The 13,568-nt window shown below is 32.4% G+C and overlaps 1 protein-coding gene across 1 annotated transcript in view; it reads left to right on the top strand.

Annotated features, from left to right (window-relative positions):
• Positions 1-13,568, top strand: part of LOC145255598 (symplekin-like) — a 113,575-nt gene that overhangs the window by 11,957 nt on the left and 88,050 nt on the right. The window contains exons 5-9 of the mRNA XM_080114083.1: positions 1,639-1,765; positions 4,165-4,271; positions 5,654-5,717; positions 8,451-8,602; positions 11,645-11,742. Of these exons, the coding sequence (XP_079970209.1) occupies positions 1,639-1,765; positions 4,165-4,271; positions 5,654-5,717; positions 8,451-8,602; positions 11,645-11,742 (548 nt within the window). The remainder of the gene's footprint in view (positions 1-1,638; positions 1,766-4,164; positions 4,272-5,653; positions 5,718-8,450; positions 8,603-11,644; positions 11,743-13,568) is intronic.

Raw genomic sequence — 13,568 nt, 5'->3', positions numbered from 1 at the left:
AATGATATCTTCATTCCAAACCACAGACCAGTGTGTGTGTGGGAGAGACGCAGGATGAGAGAAAGATTGAAAATTAATTATATCTTGTCTGCCTATATCGTTTCCTGTTATTCTCGAGTAACTATAATATACATTAGTTGATCTACCTGTCCGATATCTTTGTTTATAAAATTAGGTATGTGTATATGTTTATATATTTTTATATACAAGATTAATATCTAATCGAATTAACTGATATGAATTTTGTAACACAACAGCTACATGTAATGAAAGAAAGAAACAGGAATACAGAGAAAAGAAATGTGGGCTATATTTAGTTTTATTCAAAGGCTGTAAAAATTCAGATATTTCTGATTTTTGTAAAATTTTAACAATACTTATTAAATATCAATTAATAAAAATTCCCAAATTTCAGTTTATTTTGAATATTTTAATGGTTTTTTAGGGAGTATGATGTGGATATGATATCCCATTTAAAAATTCAGATATTTCTGATTTGCAATGAAATTGATTCGTAGTGATGAGACAGCAATGAAGCAAGATGAAACTTAAAACATTTTCTAGAATCAAAATGTTGGAATGAATTTTGATCCGAATTGGAATCAGGATTCGTGTTGTTATATCATGATTTTAATTTTCATAAAAGGACACAAGTGTTACAAAATTGTTTTGTTTGGAAAATTAATTTTACCTGTCCTGATTTAGTTTTACATATAGATACTCGTGTGTATGGGGGTAGAGAGTAAGTGGCAGTTTTAGTCACTTAGAATTGCTTTAAAGCTTCACTGCTCACTCATTTTTCAACCAAGTTTCAAACAATTATTACAGTTTATAGATCACCTTCTCAGCTATATTGTGAAAAAAATTTTTTTCAATTTTCCTACAGTAAAACAAAAGTTATGATGTTCAAAATCATAAAAAAATGTAAGGAAGTGAGCAACGTTTTTTATGACTAATTTCCATAGCAACCACGTCGCTTCAGTAACTACTGTAGCTACTAATTCACCGCTCTCGCGAAAAGAGAAGTAACAAGTGAAACAGAGAATGAAAGGGAAATAATTGGGAGGATTTTACTGAAAGCAGACGAGTGCTGTACATTATCATTACATATGTGTATGTTATGTTTATGCAAAAAGATAAGATTGAAATTAAACAAAGAACAAGTGATTAAAAAAATATAATAAATTTATAACTTGAAATATCGCAGCATTAAAAATTAAAAAAAAAAATTCAATTTATAACATTATATAATCAATTCCTAATGCTGCAATATTTTAAGTTATAAATTTATTATATTTTTTTACTAGAATATCTTTTCCTTTTCTTTTCCAGTTTTAACAATTAGTCCTTTACTTTTTCACGTTTAAGCTTAACCATATTACTTTTCATGCTCGCATTTCTATTGTAATATTTATATGCATATATCTTATATATACAGGATGCTCACAAAGTCGGACTCCATAATGTAGTTAGGATTTGTTGATGCGACTGAGAACCGTATGTGAAGTTAATATTCCCTTGAGACTTCCTTCTTCAAAGGAAGCTGGTTCAATCCACCCAGGGTGAATGCCACTGGTATACATCGCATATGTTCCTCCATGTTGATAATAACCGTGTTATATATTTTTTATTTTCTAGTAAAAAAGAACCCGACTTGCTTCTAAAGATTTTACCTAACTTGACGGCACTTTTTCACGATGAAAATGTCAACGTCCAGAAAAAAGTAATTCTCGTTATGGCTAATCTTTACCGACTTGCCCTGCAGGTAAGAATCATCTTTTCCCCTCCCAGTAAATCACACATTATTTTTCTTTTAGTCCCCAAGGGGTGTTTTGTCACCCCAATTTTGCTTAAGTGCTCATAATTTCTAGTTGGTAACTTATTAGTCCCCTGACAAACAAGGGATTAGACCTAGTAATTCACTTCCATTTGGCTATTTGTTTGTTTGCACTTTTCTCAATAACTACACCTAGGATTTAAAAAAAATTTTGCACAAACATTAATCATGGTAAAAGTAAATTTTTGCCAGAATGGATTTTCCGAGATAACTCTGGTTGCTCCCCTAAGTGGCATTATATAGGTAATTGCCCTCAAATCATTAATTCGTGAACTCAATGAGAGTATAACACGTGGTATGGTGTAGTTGTATCTTTTTTTTTTTTTACATAGGCATCACCACTTATCAAGGCCAAGAGGCCACTCAAGGATAAGGGTTAAAGAGTGTACAGTAGACATTGGACAATATAGTAATCATTAGTAATGAAAATTTGGTAAATTTGATAACTTATATAGAACGGCTCATCAAGAACTTATTTACGTTAGACTTGAAGACAACCATATTGTAGTCAGCTGGAAAGCAGGAAAACGGAAGACAATTCCACAGGCGTGCAGTTCTAAGAAAGAAGCTTTGTTCATGGAATCTACGTTTAGGTTTAGGCACAGATAAAGAGTGGGGGGAATTATTGATAGTGTTTACAGCTAGACGAGTGTTTCTTGTGAAAGTTTGGCGAGGGGGGACCATAGATTGAAGCTCAGTTGAACACCTTCCATGAAAATAACAATACATCAGAGACAAAGGAAGAGAAAAGGACATCTCCTACGAGGCTACGAAGTCTATTTTGAACTCTATCAAGGCAGGACAAGTCTTTTCTAGCAGCTCCTGCCCAGATGTGGCAATAATATTCCATCCTTGGACGTACCTGGCTCTTATATAGATAGAGAATAGCATCAGCAGTGAGATATTTACCGGATCGATAGAAAGATCCCACCATTTTTCCAGCGGCCTTGGCAACAGATTTGATGTACGTGTTCCATTTAAGATCAGGAGTAAAGGTCAAGCCCAGAAGCTTGTCAAAACTTGAGGCCTCCTGAAGACGAGAGCCATTCATTTCAATTGATGATTTTTTAAAAATCCTAGGCATGGTTATTGAGAATCTCAGTTATTTTTGAAAGGTAATGGTTATGTGATTAACTTATATCAATTTTACTTATTATTTCAATTCATGGAAACATTTTGTATTCATAGATGTTAAAAAAAAATAACACAACTTAGTGTATTCTGTGGATATTTTTATATAAAGATGATCTAAATCTAAGATTTTTAATTTTTCCTTAGTTTTATAATTTATTTTATTGCATTATTTAATATTAATATCAACAAGATACAAGTGATTCAAACTGTTCGACAAGGACATGTATATATATCCTGAACCAGCAGGATAACTAGATTTTACAAAATAATAATACTATAAACATTTTTGTATTGGGGTGTATAAACACCCTATGGGACTAACCATGTTTGGAACACCTGGGTGACTAATGCAGGGTTTAGCTTAAATCATAAATTTAAGACATTTTCTAGAATCAAAATCATGTAATAAGGATTCTAAACATAAGGTTCACTAACACTACCGGGTAGAACGCTAAAGTTGTCGCCCTAAAGAAAACAACACTACAGCTTTATTTTAATTGAAAAATAATGAATCCAGGTAACTTGATTATGTAGTAGAGCTGACATCTATTCAATGTAGCTGCCTTCAGCCTCAATTGCTACCTCACATCATCGAAGTCAGTGTAAAAGTTATTAAAGTGTACCTGGATGTGCTGGAGTGTGTGGTGATCCTCTGGCGCAATCGGGTTGCTGCTGGTAGACCCTGGGTATAGCAGCAGGACTTGGTGCTGGCTCACAAGTCCAAAGAGATCCAGGCTTGACTTCAGAAGGTATGCTGCAGCTTTATACCCTCCTCTCACTGCCTCCCTCACCTGCTCCCCCAACCTGAACCTGCTGAACTACTTTGTTTGGTCATACGTCGAGAACATCACCAACATGACCTCCCACAACACCAAAACCAGCCTGATCGCCACCATCCGTCGAGCTCCTGCTGGCGCTTATGGAAAAAGCATGCTCCCAGTTTCGGACCTGTATCAAGGCAGCTACATTGAATAGATGCCAGCTCTACTACATAATCAAGTTACTTGAATTGATTTTTTTTCGATAAAAGTTTTAATTAAAGCTGTAGTGTTGTTTTCTTTAGGCCGACAAATTCATCGTTCCACTCTGTATAAACTTTATACTGTAAAAATATATATTTTTTTTTCCCCTAAAAGTGCAATTAAAGTAAAAATGCGAAAACCAAAATAACCGTGAAAACCTTTTCATTCCAGTGGCTAAGCCAGTCGAAATCTCCAACAAGCGAAATGTATCATGCGTGGGAACAATTCTTAAGTTTGAAATCTCTCATCATTGACTTAGTGGATTCTGAGAATGATGGGTAAGTTGCAACATTTGTTTTGTTGACATTTTTAGAATTTTTCTTTTTTGCATGACTCTGTTTTGCAAAAGTAAATATTTTGAAAAACATATGCGCTGTCTTAAATAAGTTTCCAGACTTTTTTAGTATGGGCATTTTTATTGATAGTACATATATGAAACTCTTGTCCCCTTCGAAGTAATCTCCTCCGGCTGCAATGCACTTGTTTACCATTGCAACAACTTCTGGAAAGCCCCATGGAAATCCTCTTGTGTGAGTGCGTTAATGATTCTTGTCACAGCCTCTTTCATCTTGTCAATTATTTAATAACGACAACCTCTAAGATTTTCCTTAGGCTTAGGGAATAACCAAAAGTCACAGAAAGCAAGGTCTGGACTATAGGAAGCGTGAGGAACTGTCTTGATGGCCATTTTAGTCAAATAGTCTGTGACAAGGATGGTGTTCTCTCAGCACCCTTGGGACAAACTTTAGGCAAATTTTTCGCATCTTCAGTTCCTTGTGAACAATTGTGTATACAGTTTCAACACTGACATCAAACTGTGAACTTATTGTCTCTAGAAACCACAATCCTTATCCATGAAATTCATTATTTGTTCAATCAACTCGAGTGTTCTAACCCCCCCCCCCCCATCTCTGGTCATTCCTCAGACTCTCTGCTTTTCTTGAATCTCTTATGTCACTCAAAGACCTGATGCTCGATTCATGCAAGATGGTCCAAAAGCAGTTTGAAGCATTCTATACGTTATTGTGGCATTTTTTTCAAGTTTAAAACAAAATTTTATTGCATATCATTCTTCTAAAATGTCCTCCTGTCCAGATTGCGTTTTGAAATTCACCAGCTGTGACGAAAAGGTTTTAGCAGGGTATATTCCAATTCCTGTTGTAGCTGTTCATTTGAACCCGAAATCTTAAAAATTGGTCATCTCATAAGATGTGTAGCAATAACATATTGAATTTTCAAGAGTTCATGACAATGTTAAATGCCTGTACAAAAAAAGTTTGGAAACTTATTGAAGGCACCTCGTATTCCTTAGAAACTAAAATTTACTTAAGTCTGTTAACTTTTATCTAAGTTTGTAAATTTTTCTTTATCTATCTAGATCTTTTAATTTCTATTTGTTTATCTAGATTGGAAGATATAAGGCCCCACACCTAGTATTCCAAAATATCTCTTTATTTTACACTCTTCAAATATCAGGCTGTTGTTTCTTCAGAGATTAAAAAATCCGACTCGTACAAGTCTTATTCTTTTGAAAACCCTCCCTTATATTACCAAAACTCTTTTTTCTATACAGAATTTATTATTTCATTTTTTTTTTACTATACAGAATTTGTTATTTAATTTTTCTATACAGAATACGTTATTTTTTTTTTTTCTACAGAATTCGTACCCATGTTGTGAAGTTTCTGGAAAGTGTTGTTTTAACGTTGACCAAAAAATCAGCTGTGAGTAAAATGTTTTATTTTATTTTTCATTTCTTTTTATGTGAGTATCAGTGTACTTTAGTTATTATTAATCAACCATAATATTATTCTGGTTCAATATATATAACCCTTCCCTTCAAATAACGGATATTACAAAACAAAAATGTAACCATATACTGCATATACACTGAAGCCTCTTCATGATTTATCTCAGTGATATTTTGTATATGAAAACATATGCCCTTGAAACGGTCAGAAACAATTATCTATCCTCCTATTAATTTTTTTTTTTTTGTGCATTGATATTTATATTAAAAACCTTCTTTTCTATTTATTTAAAAAGAAAATACAACTTTGTTATATATGGTTGTGAAATTGAATTCATCTGCAAATGATTTTACTAATTTGCATATTCTTTTAAACATTCATTTTAATTAATTCCCTATTAGTTTTTTCAGTTTTCTTATAGGATGATCATCTTTAGTTAACTATTATGTGTGATTATATTTATGCAGATATTCTACATGATTTATACTTGCATAATATTTGCGTAAAAAGCTTATAGTAAACATAAACGTCTTTCTATATATATTTATGTATTGTATGTGTATATATATATATGTATTTGTTTAAAAAATTTGGCCTACCAAACTCTTCTGTCAGTTTTTGGTCTACAGATATGAAACTTTATATACAGGGTATTCAAACCCATGTGAAACTTTATAATTGGGTTTTAGCTAGAGAGAATTGGTGCAAAAGTGTGAAAATTAAAAAAAAAATAGAAAAAGAATTTGCCAGGTGAAGGGCGAACAACAGCATTACGAATATGCAAGCGTAAATTTTTGCTTCTGGTTGCAAGAATTCATTTTCTGAATAGTTCCTAGAAAATATCAAAGTAAATCATCTATAATTTTACAACATACATTCATTTCTCTATAAATTGTTTACCTTGGCAATTCATGTATACTAGTGGGAGATGTGAAAATTCCATAGTGGACTTTTAATATGTAATATTTTGATGTTGGCATTCTGTGGATGTCCAGCGTAAATGAAAATACCTTGATATTATTGTAGTTCTTTTGTTAAAACTGCAAAAGTATTTATTTAAGCTAGCAAGGATGCCTAGCATAGCCCGGTCATAAAATAGGCTTAAATATGATATCTTAATTCATGCAGATTTCATATATATTATTATAGAGTCAATTTTCTATCAATTCTTATATATTATAAAGTTATGATTTCAAAAATAAAAAAAATATATCCATATGATTTGGGTGTATCAGCTTGAACCGAAGCCAAAACTTAAAAAGAATATATATATATATATATATATATATATATATATATATATATATAAATAATATATATAAATAATATATATATAATATATATATAAAATTTAAATTCCTTCAGCTATAACCGAAATCAAAACTTATGAAGAATTCTTGGTAAAATTATTTCTTACGAGAAATGGAAGGTCATAACAATTAAATAACTATCACTCGGAAGAAAAAAGCTGTAAGCGTGACACACAAAATAAAACCCACGCTATCGTATTAATATATAGATTTTGATTATATTTAGGAACTTGTCTGTTATTTTCATCTCCTTTTATGCATCATGTTTATTTTGTCAATTTGATGTTTATGTCAAATCTTCTCTGTGAGAAATAAATGTATGGAGGCACATGGTGAGGAACAAAGTATGTTTTTGCTTTTTAGTAGAACATAAATTGTCTTTGACAAACGCTTGCTATGAGAAATATCTCCCGCAGGCGTTGTTGCTACAGAAATGGTAAAATAGAATTTTTATATTCTACTTTTTTGGCACCATTTATTTCTTTTATTTTATTATTGGAATCCTTTGAGATGAATGACTTACATATTTATTTATTTGTGAATTGCTATTCTTATATATATATATATATATATATATATATATATATATATATATATATATATATATATATATTATTCCTTAATTGGAATTCATTTTTTTGAGATGAGCATTATATGTTAATTTTTTTATTTTTATTTCGGACTATTAGTCTCATCTTTATTAGTTGTTGTTTTTGGATCTTTTTATTGGTTCATTGATTGCTATTCTTATCTTCATAGTTTTTGTTGTTTCATGGCATTTTGGCTAACCATTCCTCTGACCTTCATCAGATGGTTAACCACGATGGGATAGGAATGCTGAGTCTCTTAACTGTATCCTCAGTAATTACTGCCTTCCATAGTTGTTGTCGTCTCACCACGTTTTGGCCAACTAATCCTCTGGCCTGCTTTGGGTAGGATTGAAACCGCTATCATCAGACAATGCTCACCTGGAACCGTAGAGATTCAACCATTGCGCCATAGGCCCTGAAGAAGGACGTCTTGAAATTTGGACTTTTCCAGGTGGTTAACCGTGACCGAATAGGAAAGCCGATTTATCCTCACTAATTACTGCCTTCCATAGTTGTCGTCGTCTCACCACGTTTTGGCCAACTAATCCTCTGGCCAGCTTTGGGTAGGATTGAAACTTCAGACAATGCTCACCTGAAACCATAGAGATTCAATGCCTCTATCCATTGCACCACTGGCCCTGAAGGGCGATCAAATTTGGATAAAAAGATGAAGGCCAGAGGAATAGTTGGCCGAAACGTCGTGAAACAACAACTATGAAGATGAGGATAACAGTTTGCAAATAAAAAATAAAAAAATAAATATTTTTTTATTTTTGTTTTTCTTTTTTACTTTTTAAATTCTGAAGGAGTCAGAAATTCCAAAGAAACAAGAAAATGATATGAACATCGAGAAGGTTCCAGAAAATCACAAATATCTTAAAGTGAAAAAGCTGGAAGAAGAAGGCGCCACCTTGTTTAGTACTCTGCTCAAGTTTCAGGCTTCCCCACACATTTCAAGGTTAGTCTCTTTCTTTTTTTTTTTTTTTAACCGTTTATTTTGTGTATGAATGACACTTTAAAAATGTCCACACCTCCTTTAAATAGATATTCGCAAACAAAATTCTTTTTGTTATTTTGCAAAATTTTGAATGCAGTCAAATATGTTGCAAAACCTAAATAAGTGTACATAAAGATTTTCAATAACAATATAACATTATATACGATGGAACGATAAATTTGTCGCCCTTAAGAAAACAACACTACAGCTTTATTTTAAAACTTTTATTGAAAAAATCAATTCAGGTAACTTGATTATGTAGTAGAACTGACAATGTATTCTATGAAGCCACCTTCAGCCTCAATCCTTTGCTTTATATGGGTCCGGAGCTGGGAGCATGCCTTTTCCACAAGCACCGGTGGGAGCTAGGCAAATAGTATTGTTAAGGCTGCCTTTGGTGTTGTAGGAGGTCGTGTTGGTGATGTTCTCGACATATGACTAAAAAAAAATAGTCTAGCAGGTTCAGGTCGGAGGAGGAGAGGTGGGGGCAGTGAGAGAAGGGTAGAAAGTTGTAGCATTCCTTCTGAACCCAAGCCTGAATGTCTTTGGACTTGTGGGCCAGCACTGAGTCCTGCTGCCCACCCAGGGTCTGCCAGTGGCAACCTGATTGTACCAGGGGATCATCATGCTCTTCAGTACATCCAGGTACACTTTGGTGTTGACTGTCAAGCTGACTTCGAAGATGTGAGGTGGCATGATGTGGCCCTCACTTGAAACCACATCAAAGACCATAACCATGACTTTGTTGAGCTGTGCCCTCAAGCATTGAACCATCTGGATATGCATTTTGAGGGTGCTGGCAATGGTCCTGTTATAACTGTTATAATGGTAGAGAACATGAGTTGTACATCGGCGCATCTCCGATCTTGCTCGTTGAACATTGTGTCACTTTCAGACATGATAGAAGGCTCTTATCGTTCTTGGAATTTGTAAACAACTGGCCAATTAGTAGATGGTCTGCAACAACAAAAAAAAAAAGACAATGATTCTGAAGCTTTTTAACATGGTGGTACGGTAATGAGCTCTTTAAATTTTCGCGGCATACCTATCACCAAAATTATAACGATATGAAAGCTGTCTTCTACCTATTATACAAAAACTTGTAACTTCAATTTTTAATCTATTTTAATCTATTGATAACCACTGCTCTAACGTATTATGTTTGCCTTTAGGAGGAAGGGTTTGTAGTATATGTTCACTTGTAATGATACTATTTTCTCGGGTCAGCAAAAATTAATTGTGGTCACTGACAGTTCCTGTGGAAATTCCATAGCTGAACTCTTTCATATGTAAGATATTGATATTAGCATTCTGTAGATGTTGAACGTAAATGAAGACGCTCTGATATTATTGTACCTATTTACAATGCCTCCCCACGGGACAGTTAGACACCGGGGTCGTTTTTTAACATGGAGAAAAGGTACAAAAATAAAAATTGTCTCAGTCGTGAAGGATTTCTCCTCTACTGAAAGAGAACAAGAAATGGAAGTGCTGCATCTGAAGAACAGATACTACACTTTGATCTTGGCCAAAAGGCCAAGTATCCTGATATTATTGTAGCTCTTTTGTTAAAACTGCAAAAATATTTATCTAAGCGAGCAAGGATGCCCGGTTGTAAAATACGCTTAAATATGAAATTTTAATTTATGCAGATTTCGTATATATTATTATAGAGTCAATTTTTAAAAAATTATTTCAAAAATATATCCATATGACCTGGGTGCATCAGCCTATAGTCGAATCCAAAACTTATGAAGAAGAAAAAAAAAATATATATATTAATATTTGTATATTTTGGCAGCAAGTCATTATTCAAGCACATCTGATTGAACATGACAGAGTTAATCTTTTTTCCGATTTTTCTGGATATCTTTTCTATTCGCTGATTGGTTTTTGTAATTTCGGGTGGCATGTTATATAAAATGGTGCCCAAAAGTTGCTATTCAGCTATATAATTCTCAAACGCTTTCTATCGGTGCATCCGATTATCATCAGGAACGATTGTTGTTGTTATCTTTTCCTTTGAGGCTTGGTGTATTTGTTATTTTAATTTTTTTTTTTTTAATTGGTTATAAAGGTGGGTGCAGGAGGGCTGGGGGGAGAATTATTTTAATTTTATTTTTTAATTTCGATTTTCCTATTTATAAGAGCAAATAGTTGATAAAACATGTTAAAAAACACTTTGAAAAAGAGTTAAAAACATATTTAATTTGAAAAGAAAACACTGAATAAGTGGATAGTCCTTAATCTGCGGAGTTTCAAAGAAATACTTTCCTTCTCATCAGAGGGTAGGAATTAGCAAAATGCAAGATCGGATTTTGCATGCAAAAGTATTTGATGAAACTGCAAGTAAGTCAAAGATCTTACTTGATAACAAAAAGTGAATTTGAGGGAATAGGGTGAAGAAAAAGGTGATTTCATGTGAATGGATAGTCTGGTGAAAGGTAAAGTATCCAATGACGGTAAAATCCAAAAATGTATATCCAAGAAAGTTAGTTAAATTTCAATTTGCACAAGTAAAATCCAAGAAAATCATGTAATTAAAAGATAGTCCAAAATAATCAAAAAGGCTGAAATCCGTGGAATAAAATTCACAAATAGGTACAAGGAAAAATAGGAGCGAATTCCAATAATATTATTAAAAGAAAAATAAGATATGCGTTAAACTCGTTTGCGGAGACAAAGTGTAATATTGAGTTCCTTCAGCTATAACCGAAACTAAAACTTATGAAGAATTCTTGGTAAAATTATTTATTACAAGAAATGGAAGTCATAACAATTAAACGACAGTCACTCGGAGGAAAAAAGATGTAAACATGACACACAAAGTAACACACGCGCTATCGTATTAATATATAGATTAATTTTAATTAATATTTTATGCAAAATAATACCAATTTCTTTAACAAATGAAATTTGTGAAAATTTTTATTTTTGTACTATATCGTTTGCTTAAGGATGGTTTAATTGACTGTTTTTAATTTGCTTATTTTTTTTTTTCAGTATTAATCTTATGACTGTTATGGGAGGCTTGACTAATATTGCCAAACAAAGACCGGTGTATTTTGATCAGGTAGTCCAAGCGTTTGAATCCCTGCACAGTGAGTATTAAAAAAAAAATTAAAAGAAAAATTGTACATTAAAAAAAACAAAACAATCTCCAATATAAAAAGAATGAGATGATGTATAAAGTTAACATGCTAATTTATCAGGGAAAATGAAAGGAACATGTTTAGCATGTCACTATTCCTTATCGTGCGCAACTGTACTTTGCTTTATCGAAAGGAAATAACAATTGACATAATTTCAAGTTGATTGTTAGATGGAATTATCTCCCTTGCAAATACAAAGTTTCATCATTATTTAAGAACAATGATTAAATGGTTGTATTTTAAAATGGGAAGTAACTCTTTGTCCTTTGTTGTTTTGCTTGTTATGTCCCTTGCATTTAAACAGGTGACATTGGCATAACAACATTCAATGAACGTTTCGCACTTGTTCAGTTGTAAATATATAATAATTTGTTGATCTATACAGAAGCATTTTCAGTGCTTGTTTATAGTGGTGATCTTTTCATGTGAAAACATTATTACATTCGAATGTGTTATGACGAAATTAGTATAAATTCCAAAAATAATGAATGATCCAATGGAAGATGCACTAGAAGTTTTTTAAATAAAAAAAGTCAGCTACAATTACATCTTTTGGCCAAGATCAAAGTGTAATATCTGTTCTTCAGATGCGGCAATTTTATTTCTCGTTCTCTTTCAGTGGAGGAGAAATCCTTCACGACTGAGACAATTTTTATTTTTGTACCTTTTCTCCACGTTAAAAAAACGACCCTGGTGTCTAACTCTGTCCCGTGGGGAGGCATTGTAAAGAGGTACAATTACATTCCTAGATATCATGTTTAAAGATGGCAGACTCTTAAAGTCAATTTAAATCAAGGGTTGCTCTTTTGTTTCTCACACTGAATTGGTTGCACAACTCTTATACATTAAAACATACGATAAAACTCAATAAGTTAATGAATGCTCTTTTTACTTGTAATTATTTTTCTACTGGATCATTTTTCATAATTTTTTTAATTTATACTAATTTTGCCATGGCGCTGAAGTACGTAATAATGTTTTCACCGAAAATGCGTTGGTTTAAAAGATCATCAATGCAAATAAGCATTTTCATCCAATTTATTCTTCATATTTGTGTGTTACCACTAGGAAAGACTTTGTCTCAGAATAACACTTTTTTTTTTTTCTTGTGCAATAAAGAGTGCTTGGAGTCTTATGTCAAACTCGTGCATCAGTATCAAAATTTGTGCTTTCCTGTGTTACATCAATAATAAAAATTGCACGTGAAAAGAAAATCAATAAAATGTCACAAAATATGCGTTAAGTTTAAAATATACACCAAAAGTTGTGCAAATTCGTAAAGTATTTTTGTTAAAAACAACAACAAAAAAACATTTTAATGGCAGAATGTCTCGTTTGCCATTTTCTGCTTACACTAGGTCAATAACTAAGGGACATAATTCAACATATGGTCATCATAACAATGCAGGCTGGAAATCGTTTACTGATCAAATTAGATTTTATTGTACAAAAACAAAAATAATGGAAGAATTTGCGTACATTTTGGTGTACAACAAGTAGGTACAGAAATTTTTATGCAATGATATTTTTTTTAATATTGGAATAAAATTGGATAAGTGCCAATTATTTAGCTAACAATTACGGTACAGTTTTTACGTACCATGTACATCAATATATATATATATATATATATGTATATGTATATTTATTTGAAGAGGTAAAAATAATTGTATGTCGATAAAAACTGTTTTTTGATGAACCTATGAAAATTTGCTCTCTCTTCATTAACTAATTAAAATTAATAGCTCTAGTATTACACTATTGAGCTATAATGT

This window comes from Euprymna scolopes, chromosome 31, assembly GCF_053919585.1.
Source record: "Euprymna scolopes isolate OS-2025 chromosome 31, ASM5391958v1, whole genome shotgun sequence".
In the NCBI taxonomy this organism is placed as follows: Eukaryota; Metazoa; Mollusca; class Cephalopoda; order Sepiida; family Sepiolidae; genus Euprymna; species Euprymna scolopes.
This window is presented reverse-complemented; position numbering and strand designations above follow the sequence as displayed.